Source organism: Doryrhamphus excisus, chromosome 1 (genome assembly GCF_030265055.1).
Source record: "Doryrhamphus excisus isolate RoL2022-K1 chromosome 1, RoL_Dexc_1.0, whole genome shotgun sequence".
Lineage (NCBI taxonomy): Eukaryota > Metazoa > Chordata > Actinopteri > Syngnathiformes > Syngnathidae > Doryrhamphus > Doryrhamphus excisus.
Window position 1 is genome coordinate 39578290 of NC_080466.1, and position 26711 is coordinate 39605000.

Below are 26711 nucleotides of genomic sequence, written 5' to 3' on the forward strand. Positions count from 1 at the left end.
TGTTGGCTCAGCAGTATTTCGATTTTTTTTTTTGGGGGGGGGGGCAAAGGAAGCCACATAATAAAGGTTATTTGTATTTCTAAACATATCACGTCTCAGCCATTAAATCGACATGCAAATGCATCACGGCCAATTATGCAAATTAGGCCAGTTCTTCTCAACTGGTGGGAAAGAAATTAAGGAAGAGGGCTCACTCTGTGCATTACTTTCACCACCTTTGTTCCATAGAATAACGTTATGAATAGAGTGAGCCATTTTGTCATACAGTCTCTTTGCCAGGGTGGGTGGAGGCGGGTGTCGCTAGCATACACACACAGTGCTGTTAGTCGATTTCAATATAGTTTCATAGTTTTTTTGTTGTAGTTTTCTTTAAAGTACTGTTAAACAACAATAATAATGGAGTATATGTACAAATGCTTGAAAAGAACCCCCCCCCCCCCCCAAAAGAAAATCACCCAGCTGTTGATGTTTGCCACCAACGCACACATCTATTTTTGGTTTCGGGTCAGCAGCTCAGGGGGTCCATGGAGGGGCGGCGGGGGGGTGTTTACATATGTTTGCTCGCTGCAATGACTCAGACCCTGTCCCGAACGAGAACAGTAACGTGCTCAGAAGAATACTTCATGTTCCATGGCAGCGAGCGAGAGGAGCTGACGCGTTTGGTAAGACGCTGGCTTTACTTTCATGCTTCACGTGTACTTTTGTTGTCATTTGACGCCATGGAAGTGAAATGGAAGTCATTTCTTTTTCGCAGTACAGTCCACATGGTGGCTATTTTTAGCGTCGCTCTGGAAAAGGTGCACGTCACTGAACGCCACTTGCATGCACTCTCACAAAAATAACATCTAAGCAAACATAGAAGTGGCATCTTTTCAAGAAAACGGTGGGGGGAAAAGGGGAGGAGGGGGGGGGTCACCACACGATACTATGTTAACATTACTTTTAGGAAAAGTACAGTGAAAAAAAATCTATGAGAATATACTGCAATCTACTAACATTATTTCTACGTCTGCACTCTGTGTGTATGCTAGCAGCCCCGCCTCCACCCACTCAGACAAAGAGACTGTATGACTGACAAAAGGGCTCACTCCGATGATGCCGTTGTTCTATGAAAGCAATGCACAGAGTGAACCATATTACTTCCTGGTCAGGATGCCTCCCTGAACACTTCCTTCGGGAGGTGACCACCGGAAGTGTCCACCTCCTTGGGGAGGTGTTCAGGGCACGTTCAACAAGTAGAAGGCCTCAGAGATTGCATGCCTTGGGGGCGGGGGGCCATACCTTGCTCCATGCCGGGCCTGGTTCTTCTGCGGTCACGGTGATGTGGAGAAGACCCAGGAGACGTTGGAGAGACTGTCTCCAAACTGGCTTGGGAAGGCCTCGAGATCCACTGGGAGGAGCTGAGTTGCAGAGGAGATGGAAGTCTGGGCCTCCCCTGATAAGCGTTAAATTATAACTTCATTTTTCCTTTTTTATATGCAAATGATATATAAAATGCCTTTTATATTTCTAGCACTTATATGCTAGGACTATGTTAAAAATCCATAGCATTTCAGTATGTGGAATCAAACTATGGAATGGATTGAGTAAGGAAATCAAACAATGCACAACGATGAGCCAATTCAAGAAACAATACAAGCAGTTGATGTTTGCTAAATACAAGGATGAAGAGTCTTGAACCAGTCATGATGTGCTATATATATATCACTATATTGACACTTACTATGGTAACCATTATGTCATTGGATGGTCAGATCACCTCGATCACCTGTGACAAAAATTAAAAAATTAAAAAATTAAAAAAATTTAAAAATTTAAAAATTTAAAAATTTAAAAATTTAAAAATTTAAAAATTTAAAAATTTAAAAATTACAAATATATTAGGAAAGCAGGAGGTGAACAAATGTAACAGTTACTGATTGTAAAAGTACCAGATGGAGGGGTAGGATTTAATAAGCTTTGCTTCTTCCTACTCCTTTTGGACATGTGGAACTGTGAACTGATTATGGGATGCATTCAATTGTAATCTGATGCATGTTCAAATGAAATAAAACCATTACCATTACTTTTGAAGGCTGTGCTCTTCAACTTTTCATCTCCCAATTCTCCTTTTTGCATCTTCGAGCTCCACTTAGAACCTCCTTAAGATCCACTACAGCCACGTGGACATTCTTCACACGGACCAAGTGGTGTTAGCATCTGCATGAGAAGTGTATCGTAAAAACAAAACAGAGTACAATCAGCTTGGCAAAGCCCACAGTGAAGTTTAAGGAAGTTTGTGATGTTTGTGTTTTGCAGTGAAATCCTGCGTATGAATACAGGAAGTCAAATGGATTTTACCGCCAAACACGGCCAGGTGCTGCTTGAGCAGCTGAGGAAGATGAGGGACGCCGGCCACCTGACGGACGTCGTGCTGGTCGCGGAAGGCGTCAGCTTCCCCTGTCACCGCCTGGTCCTGTCCGCCTTCAGCCCCTACTTCCGCGTTATGTTCACATGCGGCCTCCGAGAGTGCAGCAACAGAGAAGTGTTCCTGCGGGACACGCCGGCAGACAGCTTGGCTCTCCTCCTGAACTACATGTACACCTCAGAACTTCCTCTGGACAACACCAACGTGCAAGGCATCTCCATCGCGGCTTTCCTTCTGCAGATGGACGAGGTGTTCTCTCACTGCCAGCAGCACATGATGGAGAACATGGACGCCTCCAACTGCCTCGGTGTCTTCTACTTCGCACGAGACCTCGGTGCTGAGGAACTGGCCGATCACGCTCAGCGCTTCCTGAGGCAGCACTTTGTCCAAGTGTGCCAACAAGAAGAGGTCCTGGACCTGGAGGCCCATCAGCTGGCCAGGTTGCTCAACTCAGATGATCTTAATGTTTCAAGAGAAGAAACCATCCTGGATGTGGTTCTTCGCTGGGTCAAACACAGCTCCTCGATGGAAGGAGAAGTACGAGTCAAGCACCTCCCAGAGCTCCTCAGGAAGGTTCGCTTGCCCTTGATAAGCGCTGACTATTTACGAGAGACGCTGAAGAGGAACGCGGCCTTGCTTGCTGACGCCGAATGTCTGGAGATGTTGAATCAAGCCATGGAGGCCGTCGCTATGCATCCCTCGGCGGCGCCCCGTAAACTGAAGCTGCGCTTCGGGATGGAGACCACCGATTTGCTGCTCTGCATCGGCAACGACGGCGGCGGGATTAGATCCAGATACGGCAACTACAGCGAGCGTAGTTTTTGTTTCGCACCGGCGACAAGCCGCGTTTATTACATCACGTCACCTCGATACGGAGAAGCTCTCGGTTACGTATGCGGCGGGGTTGTGACTGAAGACAACAACATTATCGTGTCAGGAGAAGCCGGCGCCCGAAGGATGTCCCGACAAAAGGAGATGAATGTGGAGCTCTTCAGGTGAGAAGATCACAATCACCGAAAAAAAACACCCGGTTCTTATCGTCGTTTGGATTCTCCAGGTACAAAGTGGAGGCCCAAGGTAGTTGGGAGCACCTCACGTCTGCAGAGTACCGGGATTCTTACGGTTTGGGTTCCCTGGGTGATGCCCTGTACCTGCTGGGCGGGCTGATGAAGCTGAAGAACCAGTTCCTCATCACAAACCGCGTGGAGCGATGGTCTCTGCAGGGAGGACCCTGGCGGAGTGCGGCACCTCTACCGCTTCCGTTGGCCTATCACAGCGTGGTCACGCTCAAGGATCGCCTTTATGTGATTGGTGGTAAAACCCCACAGGTGGGAATACGATCCTAGAAAATAACTGAGGTCTGGTTTTCCACCAAGTCTTGAAATTCTGGTCTACTGTTGAACCCGTTTTCCTTCACCGTTCCCTCTCTCCAGACGTACCGAATGGATGACGAGCCAGACAGTTTAAGTAACCGCCTCCTGGAGTACGATCCAAATGTAAACAAGTGGACAGAACTGGGTCCGATGAAGTACTCCAAGTACAGATGCAGCGCCGTTGTACTCAACGGGGAAATTTTTGTCTTAGGTAAGTTTTCACCACACATGTCCACAACAACGTTTATCGTTTTACGTTTTACAGGCGGTATCGGGTGTGAGGGTGTGGACCGTGGGCAGTCCCGGCGCTGCCTTGACGTTGTAGAGGTCTACAATGCAGACGGAGATTTTTGGAGAGAGGGACCTCGTCTACCGTGCCCTCAACTGTCACTACGCACTAACGCGCCAAACGCCGGCGTGGTGGGAGGAAAGATTTACGTGTGTGGATACTACAAAGGAGCAGGTGACGTTTTCATTTTTATATCCACAAACGCCGCATGGATGCGAAACATTGTAACCTCTCGATTACAATATTCTCAGATCGCCATGACGACATAACCAAAGACATCTTGGAACTGGACCCATGGGAGAACCGATGGACGGTGGTTGCTCGGCGCGCTTTGATGCATGACAACTATGACGTTTGCTTGGTGGCGAGTCTGAATCCCAGGGGATTGATATCTCCGCCTGCAGACCTGTTGCAGTAAACACCTCAAAACGCTTGGATGTTGACAATCAAGTCATTTTGATAGAGCACTTATAGCCTAGCTTCAACGGGCAAATGCAATTTTTCCTAAGCAGCATGAAACATAGAGGATTCAATTGTACAGTATTTAGTAGGGAATTATACAAAAACTGTATATATACTCCCTTATAAACATCAACAGTGAATCCGATCATTTGAATCAACTTTAACCGGTATCAAATACAACAGTTTGCTAACTCTTTTTGTAACAAACATGCACCTTATCCATTCTATTGTATTGTATTACTGTTTGTCATAACACAGGCATGCCGCAAGATGGCGCCAAAGTACCGTTTCCGGGTATACTGTACCGTTGTGTTTTTCTTACACATACAATATGTCTGTGTCCAGTACTTTATGGAATTGTCTGAAATTTCTGTGATTCTTATAAGTAAAAAATAAACAGAAATTGTAAATCCACATGGGCTATTCGGTATATATTTGTCAACTTAGGCATTTGAAAACAAAGGGAAAAAATCCGGAAAGTGAGGAGAACATGAAGGCAGCACTTCTTTGCGGTGGGCACAACAACCAAACTGAGTGGAGCATACCTGGACATTGTTCTAGTTGGCTGCGTTTCACATTTTCCAGTTCCAACAATGTTTTAACTTTGATTTTAGTATAAATTATACTTGTTGTTTCTCACTGTAACCCGCAGCGTGTTTAATCGGTTCCACTCCTACAGCTACAGGTTAGCAAAGCACAAAAAGGTGGCTTCTCGGCATTTCCTTTTTTCCTGTCACGATGGACTCTTGGTAGTAGTATTTACCACATGTGAGAACGGCGCCTACCGTTTGTGACATTTCGCTGTGATTTCACCTGACCTCTAGTTAAAAATACACGTCTTTAAGGCACCGAGGACAACATTCGGATGTGACATCCCGTGACACCCAACAATTAAACACAGTACTTCCGGTTCCGGACCGGAAGAGATGGCAAATAAACGGTTGTCAGGGGTTACCAATGTTTCTATCGTGTTAGTATCGCCTAAAAGTGTCTTAGTATTTCACCGTATCGCCATAAATGTGTATTAATTGAAACTATAAATGCATATTAAAGTTTAACTTTGAAGATAATATGGTACGTTGGTTTCCGAAGCAATCGGTCGTTTTAACGGAAACGTTAGCTAGCTAGCTAGCTAGCTAGCTTGTGTGATGCTAGCTTCGCCAAGATGACTGCAGTTCCCAAATGCGGATCTCTCATTGTAAGAGACTGGCATCGAGACAAAGACAGCAAAGAATATTTCAGCAAAATACTGCACAAGAAGAAACGGAAGATTTTTGGTATGTCGAAAAAAATACACTCATGAATGTATTATTGTTTGGGGAACTTTTAGTATGGGATCAGCGGATTTGTCAGTTCTGTGGGACTTTGATACCGTGCAAAATATAGCAGAAACTCACAGTAATCGCACAAATAATCCATGATGTTGTGGAATTTAGTAAAAAATACCTACACTGCTTTTTAAAAAAAATTCAGGTTTGCTGGAGTCTCCGTTGATGCCCCCACATGAAGCCGTAGACACAGTCCACTACAAGATCTTCCTGTCTGGCAAGAGCGGTGTTGGTAAAAGTTCCCTTGCTGCCCGTCTGGCTGGTGTGAAAATACCCAACATGCATTACGAAACCACAGGTAAGAGGCTCCTGTTTGCATTGTTCATGTTGAGATATTTCAGGCATTTTGTGTGTCCAAAAAGGGATCGAAACAACGGTGGTGTATTGGCCAGTGAAGCTGAGAGAAACCAACAGAGTCCTTTTCTTTCGCTTCCAGCTGTGGGACTGTGGGGAGAATGCCCTGCGTCGATTCGACCACCTGCTTCCGGTGTGTGCATCCCCACCACCACACACACACACACACACATACACACTAAAGACCTCTTTGAAAACCTCTTCTCTTCCCAGTCTTGTAAGGAGCGTGTGGACGCAGTTCTCTTCCTGTTCTCCTTCACAGACAGGATGTCCTTTGACGATCTAGCCAACCAGATTGCCAAGTGGACCGACCCATATGGAAGCCGAGTGGTGTCTTTAGTAGTTGGTACAAAGTATCCTTATTAGCGATGCACCATTTCTTACATAATGTTGATAACAGTAAGACTTTGTAATGGAGGAAATCAGACCAGCCATCATTTCCTTGACGGTCGTGTTGCCCAGATTTGATCTTTTCATGCACTGTGACGTCCCAGACAAAGACTTGAGTGTCTTCCAGGACACGTGGAGGTTGCCGCTGATGCGTACAGGCGGGGAAGTCGGCGACGGGCTGGGGGACGTAGCACCCCTCCTGGATTGCCTGGCCGAGAACCTGTGGCATCAGGACTGTGTCGTAGCAAGACATCAGCCGCAGCTGGGGGCATGAAGTCTCACTTGTGGTGTGCAGACCTCAGTCCTACGCGGGGGCTTCAGACAGTGCAGTTTGAAGAGGAGCTGGGTGATTTGGCTCACAGTTACTGGACTTTGTGTTTCTATCGGGTCTAGTGTGTTGGTATTCAATACTAAAGACCGTATCAGGCATTGGTCTCCTGTCGGTGAAGACGGCAAGGTTGTTTCAGTTTTATGGAACCTGGAACAGTCTTCCAGAAGATGTGCGACAAGCCTCAACTTTGGCAAATCAAAAGTTTGATACCTGAAAGTATTTTATCAGCACTCTTGACTATGAATTGTGCTCTAGAAATAAACTTGCCTAGTATTACCTTTGACATATTTTACCAGTTCATGTCGTCATTACCACACAGACCAGGACCCTCGGTCCTTAGGGATGCCCCCTGCAACATCACGTCACTGGCTACCGTTTGACGCCCCTGCACAACCCAAAGCTGCATTGTTCCTTTACAGGTAGATGGAGGAAAACTCAATGTTTGGTGCTCTCCTAATTCGGGAGACGAGGCCTTTGGATATGATTTGTTCTTGACGGACAGCCAATGAGATCCTTTCTCTATGTTTTAGTTCCATGAGCCTCAGGATGTTTTGGAGAAGTGTAAAATGACTTTTCTTACAAGCTCAGCAGCAATGGCGCTGCCTGAGGCCTGACACTAAATCACATTCAATCCACATTTTTCCTTTTAAAAAGGCTGTGCTCTTCAACTTTTCATCCATTTCACTTGAATGCTGCCATCATCAAGCTCTACTTAGAACCTCCGTAAGATCCACCACTGCCACATGGACATGTGGATCAGTAGTGTATTTAACCACAAGCCACCTGTCATTACTAATAATCGCTCCTAAATATTTTGGTTAGGAAAAAACGTCAACTGCTATTAAGAAATGTGCTTTAATTCAAATGGTAAAGTTAGTTTCACTCGTGATTGTGTGTTGAACGTGTGAGAATATTAAGTGTTACCACCGTGCATGTGGAAAGTGACAAGTCAATAGCAAATGTACAACTTGAAAAGAAAAAAAAAAAAGGTAAAATTATGATTATTAAAATGTTTGTCATTGCGTGGACGGCACCAGCACCTTCATCCACTGCTCCTTGTCTGACCTGTGACCCAAAGCAGATTCCGCTTTAACCACCAATGGCTGCATGACTGGATACCAGTTCTACCTGCTGTGTGCCACCAGTATCAAGGCGCTCGGGCGTCCGGTGTGCGTCCGCGAGAGACGTAGCAGGAAGGCCTCCGGCGGCAAACCCAGGGCTTCTGTCTTCAACGGTGTGGCGTGCACGTGTGTGGGGAACTCTGCGTGGTCCTCCACCAGGAAGTGCTGGTCTCTGAGCAGAAGTAGACAGAATGGGTCCAATGATCATTTTCTTTGTACAACTGCATAGTGGATAGCTTAAATGCCCACAGGTTGCCCACCCCTGCAGGCTGTGGGAAAGAGTGCAAGTACTTTTTGGAGGAGATGATCAAAAGGTCATTGAAGAGATGAAGGTGGGCACCAGTGAGGGATGTTCTCGTGCTAGAGCCACTCTCCACAGTCAGCCGGCTCAAGGGACCCTCGTGCACCAAAAAACGGCCGCTCACTACCAGAGAAACCGCCTGAAAGACAGGAAGGCAACCTGCTCAGGTTCCATCAGACAAGAAAGGCTCTTCAAAAGTCAAAAAGCTACCTTCAGTTTGCCAAAATCCAGCTGCATCTCCAAGGAGACCAGTTGCTCGATTAGCTTCATTTTGTGGACACCCTCGTTGCACTCCCTCACTATCTAGAAAAAAACAAAAAAACATTTGTTACCTTTATCCATGCATCCATTTCTACTGCTTATCCAGGGCATAGGCGGTCCCCACCCCCCTCCACTGGGAGAATTCCCAGGCCAGCGGGGAGACATAACCCCTCATGTCTGCCCCAGGTTCTTCCCCCGGACCAGATCCAGAGTCACCTCAAGCCTCTCTCTTAGGGGGGTTATCTTCATTTCCGTTTCTTGCACCACGACATTACCTCATGGATGGCCTGCTTTGCTTTTTCAAGATAGGACACACTTTCAGACTCTGCTTCCGTCCGTTTAAGGATACTCTGAAAGGGAGAGGAAACAAATATTACAGATAAATTAAAGTAATATTACCCAATATAGTAGTTGTAATCAGAGAAAATAAGACAGCTATACAAAAAAAAAAGATAAGACTTTGACATTAGCTTATAGCTAGCGTACTTCCTGCGGTGGCTATTGTCATCAATGTATAGTGATGGCAGCTTAACACTGGCATTACCCAATACAACAGACATTAAGACCTAAATAACTCCTACTTGTGTTCCCTGGGGGACCTTAGTACCAGGCGGACAGGAAGAGACGTCAGAGGTTTCAAGTTGCTTCTTAGCTTGTGGCAGGTTATGGCGCCAACAGTAGCCGGTGTTATGATTAGTCATTTTCTATACTGCTTATCCTTATGAGAGCTCATATCCTGTTTTGGCGACACCTAGTGGCTAAAATAGCACACTACATTCACAAGGAGAAGTGAAACGCTGTACGTTACCTCCAGAATGAGTTTCATGCGAGTGATTCTTTGGAAGGGAAGGACGAGGAAAGACTTAAGACTTTGTCTTTGGCACACCGGCTCGCCTTCCAGCTGCTTGAGACACGACACAAAGTCTCGGTTGTGCTGCCTGGATGAAACGAGGACAAACCGGGGTGAAGAAAGACACGGCATCGGCTGAAAGAGGAGCGCCTTGACACCGACTCACAGCAGCCTGTTAACGAGAGCATCCTGGTACATCATGTTGGTCACGTAGGGAACATAGTGCGTACGAAAGGCCGGGCTGTGCTCCAGCACGACGTCCCCCAGGTGAGACATGAACACGCTCTCCCCCAGGCGCACCTCCAGGTCCATGAGAAACCTGGGATATAAAAGCACATTTCAAATAACCAGTACCATGAACGCAACACAAACATCCCCGTCGTCTTACTTCTCACTGGCTGCCTTCACGTGCCGGATGTTGGAGAACAAGATGTGATGCTCCATCGGGGTCAAGGTGCGTTTGAGGGCCTTGGACACACAGAAATGATCCACGGCGACGCCCAGGCTCCTCAGGTAAGATGCCTCTGAGCCGATCAACTCAAACATACACTGATGAAAAACACATTTAGAAAAATGTGTATTCTAAAAGACTTAGACAAGCGGAACAACATATACATGTCTCGTTCATAGCGAGTTAACTAGCCAGCTAGCCAAAAAGCGAACCAGTTAGCATCGAATATATTTCTTCTAAACTTAAGCCATAAACTTGCCGCCATGCTTATGGGTGACTTCATGCTCGAGACGAGAGTGCACATGCACTCTGTCACACTCGAGTGAATCAAAGACCCGATTCACTTCAGTGAGCGACTCATGATAAAAGGAATCGCTTTTCCGATCCCTAATTCATGTAGTGTTACGCTGGGTTAAGGGTTAAATGTTATGTGGTCAGAATACATTGCTAGTATGTCTAGTGTAAAACTACGCCCCCTAGCGGCTGCAAGAGCGCCAAACCTCTTGAAGGCGAATCTGTCCAGGGGTCAGGCGGCCCAGCAGACCACCTGCCTTCACCTCCTCCAGGTCCTGCCACAAGGTGCACGGTGCCACTCGGATCACATGGCCATCAGGAGGTGGCGGCGGTGGAGTAGACAACAGCTTGGGTGAGCTCTGTTGGGGGCTCAGACGGGACTGCAGACCCCGCAGGTACTGGGGGCTGACCAGCTCTGACAGGGAGGTCTTGGTGTTGAGTCGCTGGAGGTCCTCTTTGACCTCCTGCAGACAGTAGTCCTGATAGAGGGGGACTGCAGCATAGAGAGTGAACATTACCCCCCAAAAGTGGCCTCCATGCTAATAAATATATACATGTATTTCTACCATGAAATGGATTATCATTATTATTATTATTATATGGAGCGACTTAAGTGCAGTCATTCTATGACTGGGCCACGTTCGAGTCCTATAATCCTGCCCCAGGAGGGGAAGTGTACAGTAGCAAACATGGCAGACTTCAGGTCAGAGGTTATGCATCCATCGCATAAACGCCACTTGGTAGATGTCATGTTGACATTAAACTCCCCTGCTAATTGGCTGTTGCGCCCCCGTGGCAAAGAGTGAGGTAACTTACAGATGTGAATGTACTTTGATTTGAAGGACACACTCGGCACTTCCTCTTCCTCCACATTGTCTGGCCTGGATGCCATCACAAAGAAGGTTGTTTAATTAATGCAAAGATAAAAACACAGTTCCTAACATCTTACTCTTCTCTTGTATCCTGATTGGTCAGCTGAGGTGAATGAGAGTCATCCTCCCTGTGTGAAGGAACGGAGAACAACTTCGGCAGAGCGTGCATCTTCCCAAAACTCCACGTCCCCGTCGCAGTGACTGATCTGATGGCTGATGAAATGTCTAGAGGAGGACTAGAGAACAAATTCAAAGTAAAACATCATGAAAGTTTTGCGGTGTAATAGTCTTACTGGTTCACAGGGTCGCTTCCCGGTCCCTCTGCGCCGGAGCCCCCCACCGGCGTGTGGCTGTCCCCTGGATGGGGGTTTTCAAAGTAGGAGATAAGCTCGGTGATCATGTTTGCACTGCCGGCTTCATCTGCGCTGTCACACTGAGCCATGGTCTTCATCAGCTTGTCCACGGTCACTGTGATTAAATGCAATCCCACAATGCAAAACACCTGCTCTTTTTTTTTTTTTTTTTAGCCTGAAACAGCTCATTCCAACAGTAAAAATAAAATAAAATAACCACAAGCCACAAAAAAAAGACAATGCATTTAGGCAATTTAAAATGCAAATAAAATAATAAATCATAAAACCTCCTTTGTCACATAGTATACAAATACTAAATCCACTTTATTTGCCGTTTAAAATCTGATACAAGATTAAAAGTCAATCAATCTGCCGCAGGATGACTTGGATAAAGCCGTGGTGTAGACGGTATGACGACACTGGAATAGTAAGCCGCAATTGGAACAAGCACCTGGTCTTTGACATATAAAACAGACAGCAAATATTCATACAGCCTTCACAAATAAAAGGCTAAATAACCTGCGTATTGTATATGTGGTGTACATACAGTTTGATTGGTTTGATTACTGAGGATGATAGAGCCTTCCGTTTGATGTCCGATGGAGAAAAGGTATTGCTCTACCAATGTAAACTCTTCAACAGTGCAAAGATTTCAAGATAGCAAATTATATATTTAATGGTTGAACAATAAATGACATATTGTGCATGGAACAATATGGAACACATTAGAAAAAGCCCAAGCAATTCTCGTGTAGAAAATACCTTCAAAACCATGGAGATCAGCATGCAATACACACCAGGTAAGATGAGTACTTGTGACAGCATATCCCTGCTATGACGTTCTCCCCCGCTGGGAAGGGATGAGACATCTGGATCAGAACCAAAGTTGAAGTAAGACAGACATTTGCGGCTCAGAGTCTTAGGTGGGCACGGTGATGCTGCGGGCCAGGAGAGCCAGCAGAGCCAGCTCCACGACCCCGTGCGCCTGCTCTAGAGCCTCTGCAGCATCGTGGGCAGAAAAACCTGCAGCCTGGATTCTCTGGATGTGTTCCGCCGGGAACTGTTCTGTAAAGGGAGCTCGAGGTGTGGTCTGGGCGGGAGGAGGGGCGGCCGAGGAGGAGGTGCTTGAGACTTCCTCGCCGGGTAGAGGGCTGAGATGTGAGCCGAGAATGTCAGGGGTGTTTGTGTCAGAGGCTCCTCCATCTGCAGTCCTGCTCCCCTGCTGCCCCTCAGGGGGTTCCCTGAAGTCCCCGGCAGAATTAGGACTTTCCGCCTCAGGATGATAAATGCTGAGGTCGCCTGTGGATACTTCTGGAGGCTCCAGATGTCCCTCAACAGAGTCTGCTCCTTCTCCATCCGGCACAAGACACTCAGAAGTTCCCTCACAAGCAGCAGAAGCTGGTTTGGCTTTGGTATCGCTTGGTTCTGCGGTTCTGGTTTGGGTCTGCGGCGTGATATGAGGCGCCGCCGCTTCCGGGTCCTGTGTAACTGGATGTGTCAGAGGGAGGGAGGTGCTGTTGGACAGCAACAGTTCATGGAGCTCCATGAGGGCGGCGGCCAGAGAGGGGATGCCGTCGGAGGTGGGGCAGCGCTCGCCCTCGGGCTGGTCCAGACATGAGCTAGTCACACTGTGGGGGGAGTCCTGCTCGGGATCAGTAGGACATGTTTCTGTGACTTCAGGTGGACCGGACCCAGTCACCTCCTGCTCCATGGGCAGCTGCTCTGGGTGGGGGGAACTGTCCTGGGTTAATCCTCCAGGGACAGGGCCGCCCTCTGGACACTGGAGGGCATCTGCTGACTGACTGGGCCCGGGTGCTTGAACAGAGATGCTATTGTCTGGCAGATGGGGACCGGTTACCTGCTGTGGTGTAGAACCATCATCCTCTGTAGGAAGAGGAAGCTCCTGGGGGGCCTGTAGGTCCTGGCACAGTCCTTGTACTGAGGCCTGATCAAGAGGGGCCTGGGCGGACTGTGAATCCAGGGTTTGGTTCTGCTGGCTGGGGGAAGGGCTGAGGGAGGGTTTGGTGGGTGGTGAGGACATTTGGTCAGAGATTGTGGGTGCTGACGATGGCTGTGGCTGCGGTGAGGTAGTCTGTCCATCTGCAGTGTCTTTTGGGGAGGAGAACATAGTGGACAAATAAACATCTGGAGGTGTTTGAAGAGCTTTGTTATTGGACAAACCTACATTTGTCACACAATGAAAGCCCTGACACACAAAACTTTGGCGTTCAAAACCGCCGTCATGCATGAAGGCGCATAACCGATGTGATCTTACGACACAAAAGAATCATTCCCACCATGTTGGCTGTTTCGCAACACTTATTTCATAAGGTAGACCGCCATCTTGGTTGACACCATGCCAGGCGTCAGTTTAGTGTAGTCATCACTTCTCCGTAGGGGTGTCCTTAGACGAGATTTTAACATTGCACAATGAAAATATATCAAGTCAATCTATTCATTTGATACACTCGTCTGTGTGTATGTTCGCGGCCCCGCCTCCACCCGGCCAGACAAAGAGTCTGTATGATTGGCAAAAGGGGCTCGCTCTGTTCAAGCCAGGCCGTCACGTTATAATTTTGCAGAATCTTGTGACACCCACATCTTAGTGATGTTAACTTATTTTTACACTTACATTTTTTTTTTTAAATTAGATGTGTGATTGCCCGTGCGGTTTGACGATGGTGACACTGCGCTAAGCAAATCTGTTACAAAAACAAATGCTGTCCAGCTTCAGAGTTTCCACTGTAGATTGAAAATGTTTGCACATTTTGGAAGGAAGCACCGAGCCACAATTTTTTTCACTTTCATGGATCGGTATTCTTTTGGCAATATCGATATGTGAATTGCGCTGGTATCAGATACAGTAAACCTCGGATATATCGGATTCAATTGTTCCCACTGGTTTTGTCCGATATAAGCGAAATCCGTTATATGCGTATACCGGAAAATGTCCGTTTTACGCATATATATGCGTAAATCGGATTTTATCCGTTATAAAAAGGCACTTCCTTGACTATGTTTCCAATGTACCTGGACGCGCAGGCAACGCTGCAAACGCTGCAAATGACGTCGTATAGCGGCCTGTCACGATTCGGCGAATCGGAGCGCCACGATGCGGCCATCCGATATATACGAGGGAAATTTAATGGAAATGCATTGGGACGGGACTGGAGATTTTGTCCGAAATAGGTGAAATCCGTTATAAAAAATCCGATATATGCAATGAATTTTTATTGGAAATGCATTACAGAAAAATCGGTTCTTTTTTATCTGTCCGTTGTGAGCGAATTTCCGATATATTCGAGGTTTACTGTATCAGATGGCATCAGCCCCATCCCTAACATTTACTACAGTTAGCTGCATGTAATTGTATTTTTCATGATCTACAATGCATACAACTGAATTAGCACATCTTGCAACATAAATCAAACCATAATAATAATAATAAAAAAAAAACAAAAGCAATGGACTTAGCACAAACGATGGCTGGCTTGAAGTGATATTGCAGTACCTGATTGTTTGGACCCTCTCCGGCTGTCTCCATTTGCATCAGTGCTGCCCTGCTCAGAGGTTAACACACAGCACACGTCATGCAGAGGGATGCAGAGAGTTAGCGGTCGCACACACACACACATGCAGCAACACAAATCACATTTTGGCCTTTTTCTCGCCTCATGATCGAGACCACCACTGCTAGCACAGTACTATGCAATTTAATTACACTGCAACGTCTACCTAGTAATGTCTGCTAATGTATCAATGTAGAACAACAATGCTTCTTGCTTTTATGTACATTTTAAGAGCCTGATCATATTTAATGCTGTGACTGCATGAAGTGATCATACAACAGCGTGAATGGAGTTGAAAAGTGGCCCATGCATTTGTCGTTCTAATGGTGCGAAAGGGAAAAACAAACAAACAAACAAAAACAACCCATTGGCAAGTGGAGATGATTCTTACCGCTTTCATGTATGGACCTCTGAAGCGCCTCCGCAAGCTCTCTGTCTGCTATCTCTTCCGGACGGCCGTCTTCACGCCCCTCGGGCCCGTAGGCCAGCCGGGCGCATTCTGGCAGCTCAGCCTCGGACAGGAAACGAGTCTCCGTGCCCGTTGTGCCGATGAGAAGCACGTTCCTCTTCAGGTCGATTGAACACTAAACAAGCATGAAAAACAACATATTTCAGTGTACTTGATCATGAAGTGGATGGGATCGGCGGTTGTACCTGGTGTCTCTTCAGCATGTCCAGGCCAAGCAACATGTCCATGGGCTGGTCCTCCAAGATGGAGAAAGAACATGGAAGAAAATCCCCTTCAATCTGGACCTGAGCTGCACAAACAAAACGACTCGGTGTAAAGTTAGCTTTTCAAGATCCCCTAAAAATGACTAAATTGACTTTTTCATGATGTTCCTTCCAACAGTCATAAAAGCCTGATTTTGAAGTTCTGATTTTCAATGTTCTTGTAACAATGTCAATAAAGTTCTATTCCAGGGGTGTCACACACATTTTCATGGAGGGCCACTTGACATTAGTCATTAGATATGAATTATGGGTGCACAATTAGGAAATAATGACATCATAATTCTGATAAAATATTGTCTTTTCCACCTCATTACAGGAGGATCGAAGCCGCAACCTTCAGGTTGGGAGACCACCCCTCCACCATCTGAGCCATGCCGCCCCTGACACCGCAAATTTACAAAAAACGTCTAATGAAGGGAGATTATCCGTACTGTAGAGATGAGCAAATCAAGCACTCCCTTTTAACCTGCCTGTGATATTATCGGCCTGTTATGACTTCCCATTTGTACCTAATGCTAAAGTCAATGGAAGAAATAATGCATTGTGCATTTCTAATAGAATATAACCTATTATTACACAACCGCCCATGCATTTGACTATTAGATTGGTAGGAGCACACTGATGAGTGACGTGAGAATGTCTAATATTTATTTTGAAATAAATGATCATAAAGTTTGGAAGGACTGCACGCGGTATAATTTGTCTATCAAAATGAAAAGACCAATATATTTAGAAGAAAAAAGTGAAGTGCGATATAAACGGCTATGTAAAAACAGCAGGATTTGCCACACATCTAAAAACACAACCTGGAGCTACGCCAACCATCTGTCAGTCAGCTACAGACATCGGAGCTATAACTTAAAAAAAATAAAATAAAAAAACACCCACCTAAATGAACTCTGCCGATGATCTTCTGCGTGCCCACTCCCTTGGCGATCCCGGCCCAGCGGCGGTCCACCAGGCGCATAATGTTGCATCGCTCGGCACACGCTTGGCTCATAATGGTCATCTGAGCCCCTGAGCAAAGACAGACGCCTTGACGCCTACATGCTACATACAGTACAAGTTCCCTGCACTAGAGAGGCCGACTCAGCGATTCAGTAATGGTTATATTATGTAATACTATTATGCTCCAGTAGTGAGCACATTCAGTAGATAAGATCAGGAAGATGCATCTCAATGAATGATGATTCAAGTGCTTCACATTACAAGCTAATAAATCCAAAGTGCCAACTATTTTACCTGAGTCAACAAAGGCTTTCACGGGGTGCCCGTTGACTTTGCAGTTAATGTAGAGCATGACCACCTGCCCGAAGCTCTCTGGAGCCTCCTCCATGGCAATGGTCATGTTTTCTTCAACGTTGTGCTGCCTGGAATATGCAGACACAAAAAAGGTCAGAGAAATCCCATCCCAAAATGGGACACAGCCATCACAGCGGCTTGTCACGTCACACCGAAAAAAAAAAACTCCCAAGCAAACCTGATATCCTCCTCGATTTTCGCCTGAGCCTCCAAATCAAAAGGATCTGCGGTCAACAGTCGGATTCGCTCCTGCTCCCGCTTGGCTCGATCTTGCTGTTGCTCCAGCAGCACTTTGGTGAAACGCTCTGAAAGCGAAACAGACGGTAACAGCGTGAAGAAAACTAAGCATGACATCTTCAGAAATGTCTCCCATCCACCTAAGTCTCCGCTCAGCAGGGCCTCGGCAAGAGGCGGGTTTCGCTCTTTCAGGAGGGACAGCTCATGTGGATTGGCCAGCAGCATCTGCTGGAGTAAGGCGGGGTCATCCAGCCCCTGGGTAGAGGTGGAGCCGCGACTGGTGGTCGGTGTGGAAGGTTGCGCGCTACGCTGCAGCGGCTGCTGCTGCTGCTGAGGCGGCGGCGGCTGTTGTTGCCTCTGCTGTGGAGCCTGCTGCGGCGCTCTAACGGCACTACGAGGAGCGCTGGAAGAAGAGGTGCCAGGGACTGTGATGGAGCGAAAGTCGATATGGGGCAGACCTGCAGAGTGAAGCGAGAAGGTTGGGAAGTTAGCATGATCCATGTACAAACACTTACAGGGATCTCTCAATCATCATGCATCTCAATTAGTTCTACAACAAAAAAAGGTTGAAGTAGAAATTACAACAAAGGTGGTTACACGGGTTCCTTATGTACGTCTTGCCATCTAGTGGAAGAGTATGTCATTGCTGGTATAGATAGATGAACAAAAACACAATATTTGTCACGAGGCCTGTCTGGGACCCACAGTTCTTGCATCTTTATGTTGTTTGTTTTGCAAGCGGCGACTTGTCCCACTTTGTGGGGATGGTCATTGAACGCACTATGTACTTTCTCCCACACTATCACAGATACACGACTATACTGTGTTTTTCCCAGTGACTAGCTTGCACACTGCTATGAACATCAATTCTCAATCCTAAATATTCCTTCACTTCAATAAGCAGAGGCGAGGAAACACTTTTGAGGTCGGCCATCTTCGCTCAAATAACAATTTCACATCCGAGGTGGCGTCCTCCTCGTAGCAGGCTCCGACACTGACATGCTTTGGCAAGATTCCCAATCGACATTTTCTTGCGTCTTGTTGACTTTGTATGCTACGTGTGGACAAGTCCAAAGACACTCCCAATCTAAATAATCACTGGGATAATCAGATGTCGGAGGTACATTATTCTGCTCAGTACAACACTGGTACTGAAACAGGAGCTCTACAAAGCCACACAAAAAAAAGATGAATACACTTTATGTAGTCTTTTGCATGAAATTAGGTGGCTCAACTGTGACATGACAGAATGATAATCTTCATAAAAATTTTTTACACCGAATTATCGAATATCGGTCACACACAAATTTGTTATGCTGACAGGCCTACATGTTAAATGTTCCTACCTGGGAAGGTCGGCTGGGTTGGAAGTGGTCTTCTGTCCGCTTGCCTGAGAACCACCACATCTCCATCTTTCACCCCGTAGGTCCCCAAGGCACGGGTCGGGTCTTTTAGGGGCTGCTCGACATAGGATATCTAAGCATGGGTGAAAATATAGAGAAAGATGTAAAATATGTAACATATGCTTCATCTGTAAAAATGACTACTCACAAAATAATAAGAATAAAATGAGTTAAAAACCCTAGAAATAAACCATGTCTCGCTCAAATCAATAACATTGTCACTCAATTATTATTGTCTTTAATGATAATTTAATGACGATGGGACAAAATGTGTATTGTTTGGTTATCTATTAGCCTAAACAACACTGCTTCTGCACGAGCGTGTTTGACCATAAAACACACTTTCATAACAATTACGTTTCGGATCATTTCATGTCCCCAACAAAGTCAATTAAATAACAAAACATTGAATCCAAGTGGTAACTGCTGGACGGAATTTCCCCGTTGTTGTACCCCGTTTACAGAAATACATTTTTTAAAAGTATGATTCATGCTAGCAAAGCAAGCTAACTAGCTAGCAGCTAGCTACATTAGCTCTCCGGCAGCTTACCAGAATTTCCTCTGCAGGGATTCCAGATTCTAGTTCACAAAGTGCTACGAAGTCTCTCAGCTCCAGTTCCGGGGATACATCGAGGGCAAATGTGCTTTCTGGCCGATCCCTCGGTGCGCAGAAAACGGTGACCAGCATCGCTTACTTGGCTTAGAATGAGTGTATAAAACCGTTGCAGTTATGTCTCTCCCTTTTTTTCACAGAGGCGAACCCCGACCACTCATTTGGACCAGACACACTTTTTGAGGCGTATTTAACGACACTAATCCGTCAAATGAAACACTTCGGCTTTCACCGCTGACAGTTCACAACTTACTGGTAGGTGTATGGTGTTAAGAGTAAATCAAAAAGTCAACATCAAGAATCGCTCGTATTGCTCAACAATGCCGTACGCCGCCCTGCCGGTTTTACGACATGCCGTACAACGGGAGCTGGAGTCGTGACAAACAGGATTGCCGACTCTGCTGTAAACGAATGCAACAGAGTGTGAAGTCTTGTAATTCTGCTTATATTGTTTTGTACTATTTTATTTTGTAATAAAATGTTAAAAAAACAGTGTGAAGTCTAGGCATAGAGCGGAAAGTCCGCCATGATAGGGTCCCGGAGAAGTGGGCGGGGCTAGGCAGTACAATGTACTGTACAATGTACTGTATCTAATGTATTCCCGAGCTCTGAACTATAAAATAAAGTACTATAAAATAAAATTATACGCTGTGCAAACACTGACAAAATGGATGAATGCTATTGAGTGAACACAATGAATATATGTATATGTTCATATACAAATGTGTAAAAAAAATCCATTATACTGCAGAAATATGACCTATTGATGTCAATAAACCTGAGTAGCAGTATGCTACAAACCTTTTCCTTCTTTAATTTTATTTTTTCCTTCCTTTCAGTGTTACCAACACGTAACAACCAACATACAGAATATTAATAAGTCCTAATAATTGTATTTGATTACATAAATAAATGTTCATTTAAAATAGTTTTCATCTCTTACAGTGTTACTAAGGCTGAAGAAGCAAGTTCTATTCTAAAACATAAGAAAAAGGAACAATCCATCCCTTTAAGCTCAGTTAAAAAGAAGCACAGGTGTCTTGTCAACACAACCTACAGTATGTGGTTGAAGCATGCATATTCATCAAGAACAAGAATGTGTGCGTGGTGGTTTCCATGAAGCCATATGCAAAGTACAAGCATCTTCGTACCGGCAGAAAACACTTTAAGTGGCACAGTTTCCCATCTGTTACTCCGTTACCGCAGCAGAGTGACAAAAACACATAAAGGTTAAAAACAATTCAATTGCCCAAACTTGTTTTTTTACACATTTTCCTGTGTGAGCTGGCGGCTTTGGAGATGTATGATAATCAATCATTTTCATTTTTATAATGCTTGATTTAATTATTTTGTATATTATAGTTGTATATTTATTATTATTATTATATTTTTTACTTTTTATTATGTTTATATTTTATTTAAAATGACATTTTTGTGAACCTTTATTGAATCATTAGTATTTTTCTATATTACATGATTTTTATATATTTAAAAATCATTTTAAACAATGCAAAGATTGATTTTAAAAATGTTGTAAAGCGTTAATCATCATCATCAAATACACTATTATTTTTTACATTATAAAAATGATTTTAATCAACCCGAATAGAATATTGACTAGTCACTGGTGAATAATAGAATAACATGAAATGAATGAATCACCCCCATGGTAAAGGAAAAATGAATAGAGGAGGTGTTGCTAATAGCGTGAGAGGCACGTGGTTGACATAAGTCAATTCTATAAGTGGTGATTCCCTCTCTGCAGGTTGCTTTACTGTGTCGTCGCATCACCCAAATAGAAAGCATGCTTCCTCTCAGAGTGCTCTTACTGAGTATGACTTTTCATCAGCTCATTGAGGATTTGGATGCCTTGTCTTGTCCAAAAGGTAAATATGTTCCTTTCTTCTGCGTTGTGCTTGCATCTCAACAGTTGCCCTTTCCTTTGAACAAAAATATCAAGGTCAGCGGACAGTGACTTACACAAATGGGAGTCAGAGATGTCAGGTTTGTCCTGACGGCTATCACCAGCCTGAAGAGAATCGTTCCAAACAGTGCAAACCGTGCACAAAGTGTAACCAAGGTAAAAAAAAAACGATCGAATATTTTCTTTCTTTCTTTTCTTAATTTATTTCAGACATGCATACTATGTTACATTATTCTTTCTCACATATACACTTACAATATCTATTTATACAGTAAACCTGGGATATATCGGATTCAATTGTTCCCACTGGTTTTGTCCGATATAAGCGAAATCCGTTATATGCGTATACCGGAAAATGTCAGTTTTACGCATATATCGGATTTATATCCGGTATATGCGTAAATCGGATTTTATCCGTTATAAAAAGGCACTTCCTTGACTATGTTTCCAATGTACCTGGACTGGGCAATGAAAAGAGACGTAAGGTCATGAAAATTTAACTTTATTGGACTCTGAGCATAACAAATTGTTAATTAAGCTAGGCCCTGTTACGCCCGTCAGGCCTACGTTATTTCCAATAGTGAGGTTAAGATCTCATTCACTGCTGTGCTAGTATTATTGACGTCACTCACTTTTATATTTGTCCTAAATCTGGAGCCAGGAGAAAGACAATAGCCAGTGACATCAACAAGATTAGCATAACGATGCGGCCATCCGATATATGCGAGGGAAATTTAATGGAAATGCATTGGAACGGGACTGGAGATTTTGTCCGAAATAGGCGAAATCCGTTATAAAAAATCCGATATATGCAATGAATTTTTATTGGAAATGCATTACAGAAAAATCGGTTCTTTTTTATCTGTCCGTTGTGAGCGAATTTCCGATATATCCGAGTCCGATATATCCGAGGTTTACTGTATATATATATATACACATATACATACACCCACCTCATTACTACACATGTCTGAAAAGGAGCAGGAAGAAGCAAAGCTTATTAAATCCTACCCCTTCTCCACGCCATAGCAGTTACCAATTCAATAAGTGATTCTTTCCACACATATAATCACAGAATCTTACATAAGACAAAACAACAAAAGAAGAGTGGGAACATCGGACACCCCAGCAAAACCCCAGGACATTGCTGAAGCACACCACCAACCCCGCCAGTCAACCCACCAGGCCCGACCCCCCTAGCCTCTATTTTGGAGTTTTCAACCTGAATTAAAGCAAAGTGTTTCCTTTACAGAGTCGGGAAGCGAGGTGAAAGAGAAATGCACCAAAGAGACAGACACCAAATGTCAATGCAGAGGAGGATTTAGTCCACTGGAGTCGGATTCTTCTACTTGCGAATGTGCCGTTGGCTTTGGGTTGAGGCAAGGAGGTAAACACAGCTACGCACGACCAAAGGCAACCTTTGTGTGAAATACATGGCTTCTTCGATCAACAGTTTTTGAATTCATTTTGTTTTTCCGACCAGAATGCTCACAATGTGAGCATGGATTTTTCAGTCGACGTCCCAACTCCCGTTGTTTTAAATGGAAAGAGTATGTGGCGTCACTCTCTTGTACAGAAAAACACCAGCGGTGTCCTATCACAACCGGCCTCTTCTTCCCTTGCATCCAAGGTGTACGTCTGGCGTCAACGTCAGCGGCAGCAGCACCTCTGACGTCCTCTGCAACAGCGAGCCACAGACATCAAACGCCACTGCGTCTGTCATCACAACTTTAAAACCCCAACGTCCACATGAAGGGGCTCAAAGTCCTGACAACACGCATCTGAATACCACCATCGCCACCGCAGAGCATCACGTGACCCCCGAGGACAAAGTACAGCCCGCTCAGCCTTCAAACAACAACAGCCAACACATTGGTAGGACACTTCATTTCTGTTATTGATTCTACACCATCCAAATATCAGGGATGGCAATCTTTTTATGGTAGACGATCGGATACTCATCAAAATACACGCATTAAGATACCATTTAAAAGCTATATATTTTATTCATTCATTCATTTTCTTCCGCTTTTTCCTCACGAGAGGCGGGGTACACCCTGGACTGGTGGCCAGCCAATCACAAGGCACATATAGACAAACAACCATTCACACTCACATTCATACCTATGGACAATTTGGAGTCGCTAATTAACCTAGCATGTTTTCGGAATGTGGGAGGAAACCGGAGTACCCGGAGAAAACCCACACATGCACGGGGAGAACATGCAAACTCCACAGAGATGGCCGAGGGTGGAATTGAACCCTGGTCTCCTAGCTGTGAGGTCTGCGCGCTAACCACTAGACCGCCGTGCCGCCCATATATTTTAAAGGGGACCTATTATGCTCATCTTAGGCCAGAGGTGGGCAAACTACGGCCCGGGGGCCACATGCGGCCCGCCAAGTGTTTGAATACGGCCCAAAGTATTTCATTGAAACTTAACATACAACCTGGCATCATGGTACAACCTTGGTACACCATGGTACAAGTACATATAGCTGATTGCACTACATTTTTACAGATACAATAATTCCAGGTAGACTGTTACGTGTAGAATATATAGTATGCCCCCCCCCCCGTCAATTTTGTTAAGTCAATGCGGCCCGCGAGTCAAAAAGTTTGCCCACCACTGTCTTAGGCCCTTTGTATTGAGTAGTGGACCCCTACAGAGAAGCTACACGCCATAACCCTTACACAAAGCTTTCTAGATCTTCCAAAATCTGCACCTTTTCCAGCTAGATTTCCTTGGACTTCCAAAACGTTCTGTTTTCATTCATTCCACCCACGGCCACTCTGCTGTGATTGGTCACACTCCCAAGCTCTTCAGACCACTTCCAAAGCCCACTTTCTAGTTTAAGTGGAGCTCAGAAGCTGGATTAGACGGTGTCACGTTTACAACCTTGGGACACATCCGTGGTGGAATGTGGTCATTACAGCTTTTTTGCTGCTCATCTTGTTAGGTTTGTTTACGTCTTGCTCCATTGTTTACACTCGGGAGCAGCTGTTAGCTTTGAGCACCGAGCGACTGGAGATCCCCGCAGAGATACGGAGGAGGAGAGGCTGCATAGCGGGAGTAAACAGTGGAAAATACTGATATTAATGCAGTCACAACCCTACTAAATATATCATTCTGTCTTCCACAGGTATTCCCTTTCTCATCTTTGGAATTGTCGGACTGCTTGTTCTTACTGCGCTGACGTGTAAAATGCACCTTACTCCTTGTGTGAGAAGACAGCCGGCAGTGCGACGTATGTAGTTTACGTTTCTTTTCTGTTGTTTCATCGCATACAAGATGACAAGATCTGTTCTTGTGGAGTTCTACGAGAAACCTCTCATGGCTGGAATGAATGTTGTCGGGCAGGGCTGCAATTGCCCCATGGGAGGGAGGGCCGGTTGTGGATTCGATCCTCCGTCCTGCTGTGATCATGTCGAAGTACCTTTGGGCAAGATCCTTGCATTATCACACATGACACAATGCGTCCAATCCAGGAGATAAGATCTGAACCGAGAGAGTACCGGACCAGTAGCACCAATATGCGTTTTAATGCATTCAAGTAATATGGTGTAATCGACGGTATGGTAAACCGATAGGAATGATTAATAATTACGTACAAATATCTTGGCTTTCTGCTTCAGGCTCACATTGGTGAGTCTAGTCCGTAAATTGAAGGTGAAACTTGGATTTTATGATAGGAATACATCCTGTTTCTCCTTCAGAGCTTGAAAATATCTTGTTTCTGCAACTTTTTTTTTACCATTGATTATGGTGATTTTCTGTATATTCCTTAAAATGATGTGATTTGATGTTAATATTGAAAAATATAGGAGTAGGAAATATGTCGTAACCACAGTCAACAGAAACTTTGAATAACTTACGTATTTTACACACTTCCACACATCCTCGCTTTCGATCTTATCATTTTCTTCTCTGTCAATCCCCACCTGACGTAATTGCGCATGCGCCACGTGCGTGAGCAGGCGTTTTGGGGGCGTGCCAAGTCGACTCGGGCGGCCCCAACAACCAGGAAATGGGGGCGTGGAGACGGCAAACTATTTACCACCAAAAAACGTCTTTGCTTACCACATCGACGAACGAGAAAGGTTATTATAGTTTCCCCATATTCCCCCTAGTTTTACTGCTTCTCATTCTCAATTTCGGTCTCCTTTACTGGTTTGTCACTCTTCGTGGTGGTATAGTTAGGCATGCGTCACGTGCATGAACGTGCCAAGTCAATTGGAAGGGGGGGGGCATAAACAGCACAAACTACTTACCACCAAAGAGCGTCTTTGTTTACCACATCGACGAGAAAGGTTATTATAGTTTCCCCATATTCCCCCTAGTTTTACTGCTTCTCATTCTCGCTTTCGGTCTCCTTACTCGTTTGTCGCTCTCTCGCGGTGGCACAGTTGCGCATGCGTCAAGTCAATTGGGGGGAACTTTGTAGACTTGTGTGAGTGAGATGTGAGTTTCCTGTGGTTGTGGCGCCCCCATCAGGAAGTACAAGGTACAAACCAAAGTGCTCAGCTATTAAAATCTGTCCTTATGTATTATTCATTCATTCATTCATTCATTCATTCATGCTGGAGCCTATCCCAGCTGTTTCGGACGAGAGGCGGGGTACACCCTGCACTGGTCGTCAGCCAATCACAGGGCACAAACAACCATTCACACTCACATTCATACCGATGGATAATTTGGAGTCGCCAATTAACCTAGCATGTTTTTGGAATGTGGGAGGAAACCGGAGTACCCGGAGGAAACCCACACATGCATGGGGAGAACATACAAAAACCACACAGAGATGGCCGAGGGTGGAATCAATCTCGGGTCTCCTAGCTGTGAGGCCTGCGTGCTCACCACTCGTCCACAAGATGACTTCAGCTCTTTTTTTCTTGCAGGCGACTCACTGTGTCGCAGGCCCGTAGAAGAAAGCGGTGATGGCCGTCCCTCCTTTCTCAAACTAAATACAGAGGAGCCCTAATCGGCCGTCATCTACTCAACTGGGATAGGCTCCAGCATGCCCTCAGGATAACGAGCATAGAAAATGTATATTTTGCAGCAATAGTTCTTGATGATTTTGTTGACCTTTAACATTTAACTTGTTTTACTGTGTGGATGGTGTATCCTATTAAACTGCTCACATATTATATATAAAGATTGTCATCTTTAAATGTCTGTTATGTTAATGATAAGCCCCCCCCAGCTGTGTCTTGTCTTCAGCAGACAACGATGTGGCAAACATGTTGTCGCAGGTGTGTGTGTGTGTGTGTGTGGTCGGGGTTTTTTCCACGAGTGACGTCAAAGTCCCTCCCATGCTTTCACGGTCTTTGTGACATATATGGAAACTCATAACATTACAACATCATCATAATCCATTTAGTACTTTTCTACGTCATTCACAGGACAGAAACAAGCTATAGGAAATGTTATATGACATCCTTATTTACTGTGTTTTAGCTCAGCACAGATTTTCTGTCTCTCAGGCTGAAAACATT

At 45.0% G+C, this 26711-nt stretch overlaps 7 protein-coding genes across 19 annotated transcripts in view; 4 read left to right on the forward strand and 3 right to left on the reverse strand.

The window, feature by feature from the left end:
- The window catches only part of slc26a6l (solute carrier family 26 member 6, like), a 30335-nt gene extending 24887 nt beyond the window's left edge, over positions 1-5448 (reverse strand). For 3 of the 11 annotated variants that reach the window (XR_009129579.1, XR_009129581.1, XR_009129580.1), the window contains exons 1-4: positions 2341-5448; positions 2061-2199; positions 1724-1768; positions 1282-1435 (exon numbers count right to left, since the gene is read on the reverse strand). The gene's annotated coding sequence lies outside the window, so the exon portion shown is untranslated. The remainder of the gene's footprint in view (positions 1-1281; positions 1436-1723; positions 1769-2060; positions 2200-2340) is intronic. The other 8 variants (XM_058070302.1, XM_058070312.1, XM_058070241.1 and 5 more) reach the window with 5 other exon arrangements.
- Positions 544-4887, forward strand: kbtbd12 (kelch repeat and BTB (POZ) domain containing 12). 3 transcript variants are annotated; one of them, XM_058070345.1, is made up of 5 exons: positions 544-662; positions 2299-3402; positions 3465-3735; positions 3841-4243; positions 4321-4887. In XM_058070345.1, the coding sequence occupies exons 2-5, from the start codon at positions 2312-2314 to the stop codon at positions 4485-4487; spliced, it is 1932 nt and encodes a 643-aa protein (XP_057926328.1). In that variant the 5' UTR covers positions 544-662; positions 2299-2311; the 3' UTR covers positions 4488-4887. The 3 variants fall into 3 exon arrangements, with proteins under 3 accessions (XP_057926328.1, XP_057926337.1, XP_057926321.1); XM_058070354.1 differs by lacking the exon at positions 544-662 and having other exon boundaries at positions 1993-3402; positions 3841-3991; positions 4046-4243; XM_058070338.1 differs by lacking the exon at positions 544-662 and having other exon boundaries at positions 1993-3402.
- Positions 5425-7215, forward strand: cplane2 (ciliogenesis and planar polarity effector 2). Its single transcript, XM_058070411.1, has 5 exons — positions 5425-5808; positions 6005-6157; positions 6222-6346; positions 6427-6566; positions 6676-7215. The coding sequence occupies exons 1-5, from the start codon at positions 5697-5699 to the stop codon at positions 6875-6877; spliced, it is 732 nt and encodes a 243-aa protein (XP_057926394.1). The 5' UTR covers positions 5425-5696; the 3' UTR covers positions 6878-7215.
- A 552-nt stretch (positions 7216-7767) lies between these two features.
- On the reverse strand, positions 7768-12353 carry si:ch73-15b2.5 (rho guanine nucleotide exchange factor 19). The gene is made up of 12 exons (XM_058070364.1): positions 11378-12353; positions 11162-11320; positions 11029-11093; positions 10419-10705; positions 9856-10016; positions 9634-9786; positions 9426-9555; positions 8893-8967; positions 8567-8659; positions 8347-8495; positions 8063-8227; positions 7768-7999 (listed from the first exon to the last, which is right to left on the reverse strand). The coding sequence occupies exons 1-12, from the start codon at positions 11533-11535 to the stop codon at positions 7951-7953; spliced, it is 1644 nt and encodes a 547-aa protein (XP_057926347.1). The 5' UTR covers positions 11536-12353; the 3' UTR covers positions 7768-7950.
- Positions 12354-13439: 1086 nt separating this feature from the next.
- Positions 13440-19657, reverse strand: ddi2 (DNA-damage inducible protein 2). The gene is made up of 10 exons (XM_058070399.1): positions 19231-19657; positions 18624-18753; positions 17418-17735; positions 17219-17345; positions 16981-17108; positions 16627-16755; positions 15661-15764; positions 15398-15590; positions 14949-14997; positions 13440-13546 (listed from the first exon to the last, which is right to left on the reverse strand). Exons 1-9 carry the CDS (start codon positions 19366-19368, stop codon positions 14987-14989), a joined length of 1278 nt encoding a protein of 425 aa, XP_057926382.1. The 5' UTR covers positions 19369-19657; the 3' UTR covers positions 13440-13546; positions 14949-14986.
- A 1633-nt stretch (positions 19658-21290) lies between these two features.
- si:ch73-361p23.3 (tumor necrosis factor receptor superfamily member 4) lies at positions 21291-26584 on the forward strand. The gene is made up of 6 exons (XM_058052883.1): positions 21291-21297; positions 22470-22604; positions 22701-22767; positions 22848-23092; positions 24359-24463; positions 26115-26584. Exons 1-6 carry the CDS (start codon positions 21291-21293, stop codon positions 26195-26197), a joined length of 642 nt encoding a protein of 213 aa, XP_057908866.1. The 3' UTR covers positions 26198-26584.
- tnfrsf18 (tumor necrosis factor receptor superfamily, member 18) overlaps positions 25346-26711 on the forward strand; it is a 6132-nt gene continuing 4766 nt past the window's right edge. The window contains exon 1 of the mRNA XM_058045921.1: positions 25346-25526. The gene's annotated coding sequence lies outside the window, so the exon portion shown is untranslated. The remainder of the gene's footprint in view (positions 25527-26711) is intronic.

Excerpts from the sequence above, each read along its gene's own strand:
- cplane2 (XM_058070411.1), top strand. The coding sequence starts at position 5,697 with ATGACTGCAGTTCCCAAATGCGGATCTCTCATTGTAAGAGACTGGCAT. Across the intron at positions 5,809-6,004 it reads GAAGAAACGGAAGATTTTTG|GTTTGCTGGAGTCTCCGTTG; the intron begins GTATGTCGAAAA and ends AAAAAAATTCAG. Across the intron at positions 6,567-6,675 it reads TCTTTAGTAGTTGGTACAAA|ATTTGATCTTTTCATGCACT; the intron begins GTATCCTTATTA and ends CGTGTTGCCCAG.
- si:ch73-15b2.5 (XM_058070364.1), bottom strand. The coding sequence starts at position 11,535 with ATGAAGACCATGGCTCAGTGTGACAGCGCAGATGAAGCCGGCAGTGCA. Across the intron at positions 10,706-11,028 it reads ATCAAAGTACATTCACATCT|TCCCCCTCTATCAGGACTAC; the intron begins GTAAGTTACCTC and ends TCTATGCTGCAG. Across the intron at positions 9,556-9,633 it reads GCTCTCGTTAACAGGCTGCT|GCAGCACAACCGAGACTTTG; the intron begins GTGAGTCGGTGT and ends CGTTTCATCCAG.
- kbtbd12 (XM_058070338.1), top strand. The coding sequence starts at position 2,282 with ATGTTTGTGTTTTGCAGTGAAATCCTGCGTATGAATACAGGAAGTCAA. Across the intron at positions 3,403-3,464 it reads ATGAATGTGGAGCTCTTCAG|GTACAAAGTGGAGGCCCAAG; the intron begins GTGAGAAGATCA and ends TGGATTCTCCAG. Across the intron at positions 4,244-4,320 it reads TGGATACTACAAAGGAGCAG|ATCGCCATGACGACATAACC; the intron begins GTGACGTTTTCA and ends CAATATTCTCAG.
- ddi2 (XM_058070399.1), bottom strand. The coding sequence starts at position 19,368 with ATGCTGGTCACCGTTTTCTGCGCACCGAGGGATCGGCCAGAAAGCACA. Across the intron at positions 17,736-18,623 it reads AACCCAGCCGACCTTCCCAG|GTCTGCCCCATATCGACTTT; the intron begins GTAGGAACATTT and ends TTCACTCTGCAG. Across the intron at positions 17,346-17,417 it reads CCTGCTGAGCGGAGACTTAG|AGCGTTTCACCAAAGTGCTG; the intron begins GTGGATGGGAGA and ends TTTCGCTTTCAG.
- si:ch73-361p23.3 (XM_058052883.1), top strand. Across the intron at positions 22,605-22,700 it reads CTTTGGGTTGAGGCAAGGAG|AATGCTCACAATGTGAGCAT; the intron begins GTAAACACAGCT and ends TTTTCCGACCAG. Across the intron at positions 23,093-24,358 it reads CAACAACAGCCAACACATTG|GTATTCCCTTTCTCATCTTT; the intron begins GTAGGACACTTC and ends TGTCTTCCACAG.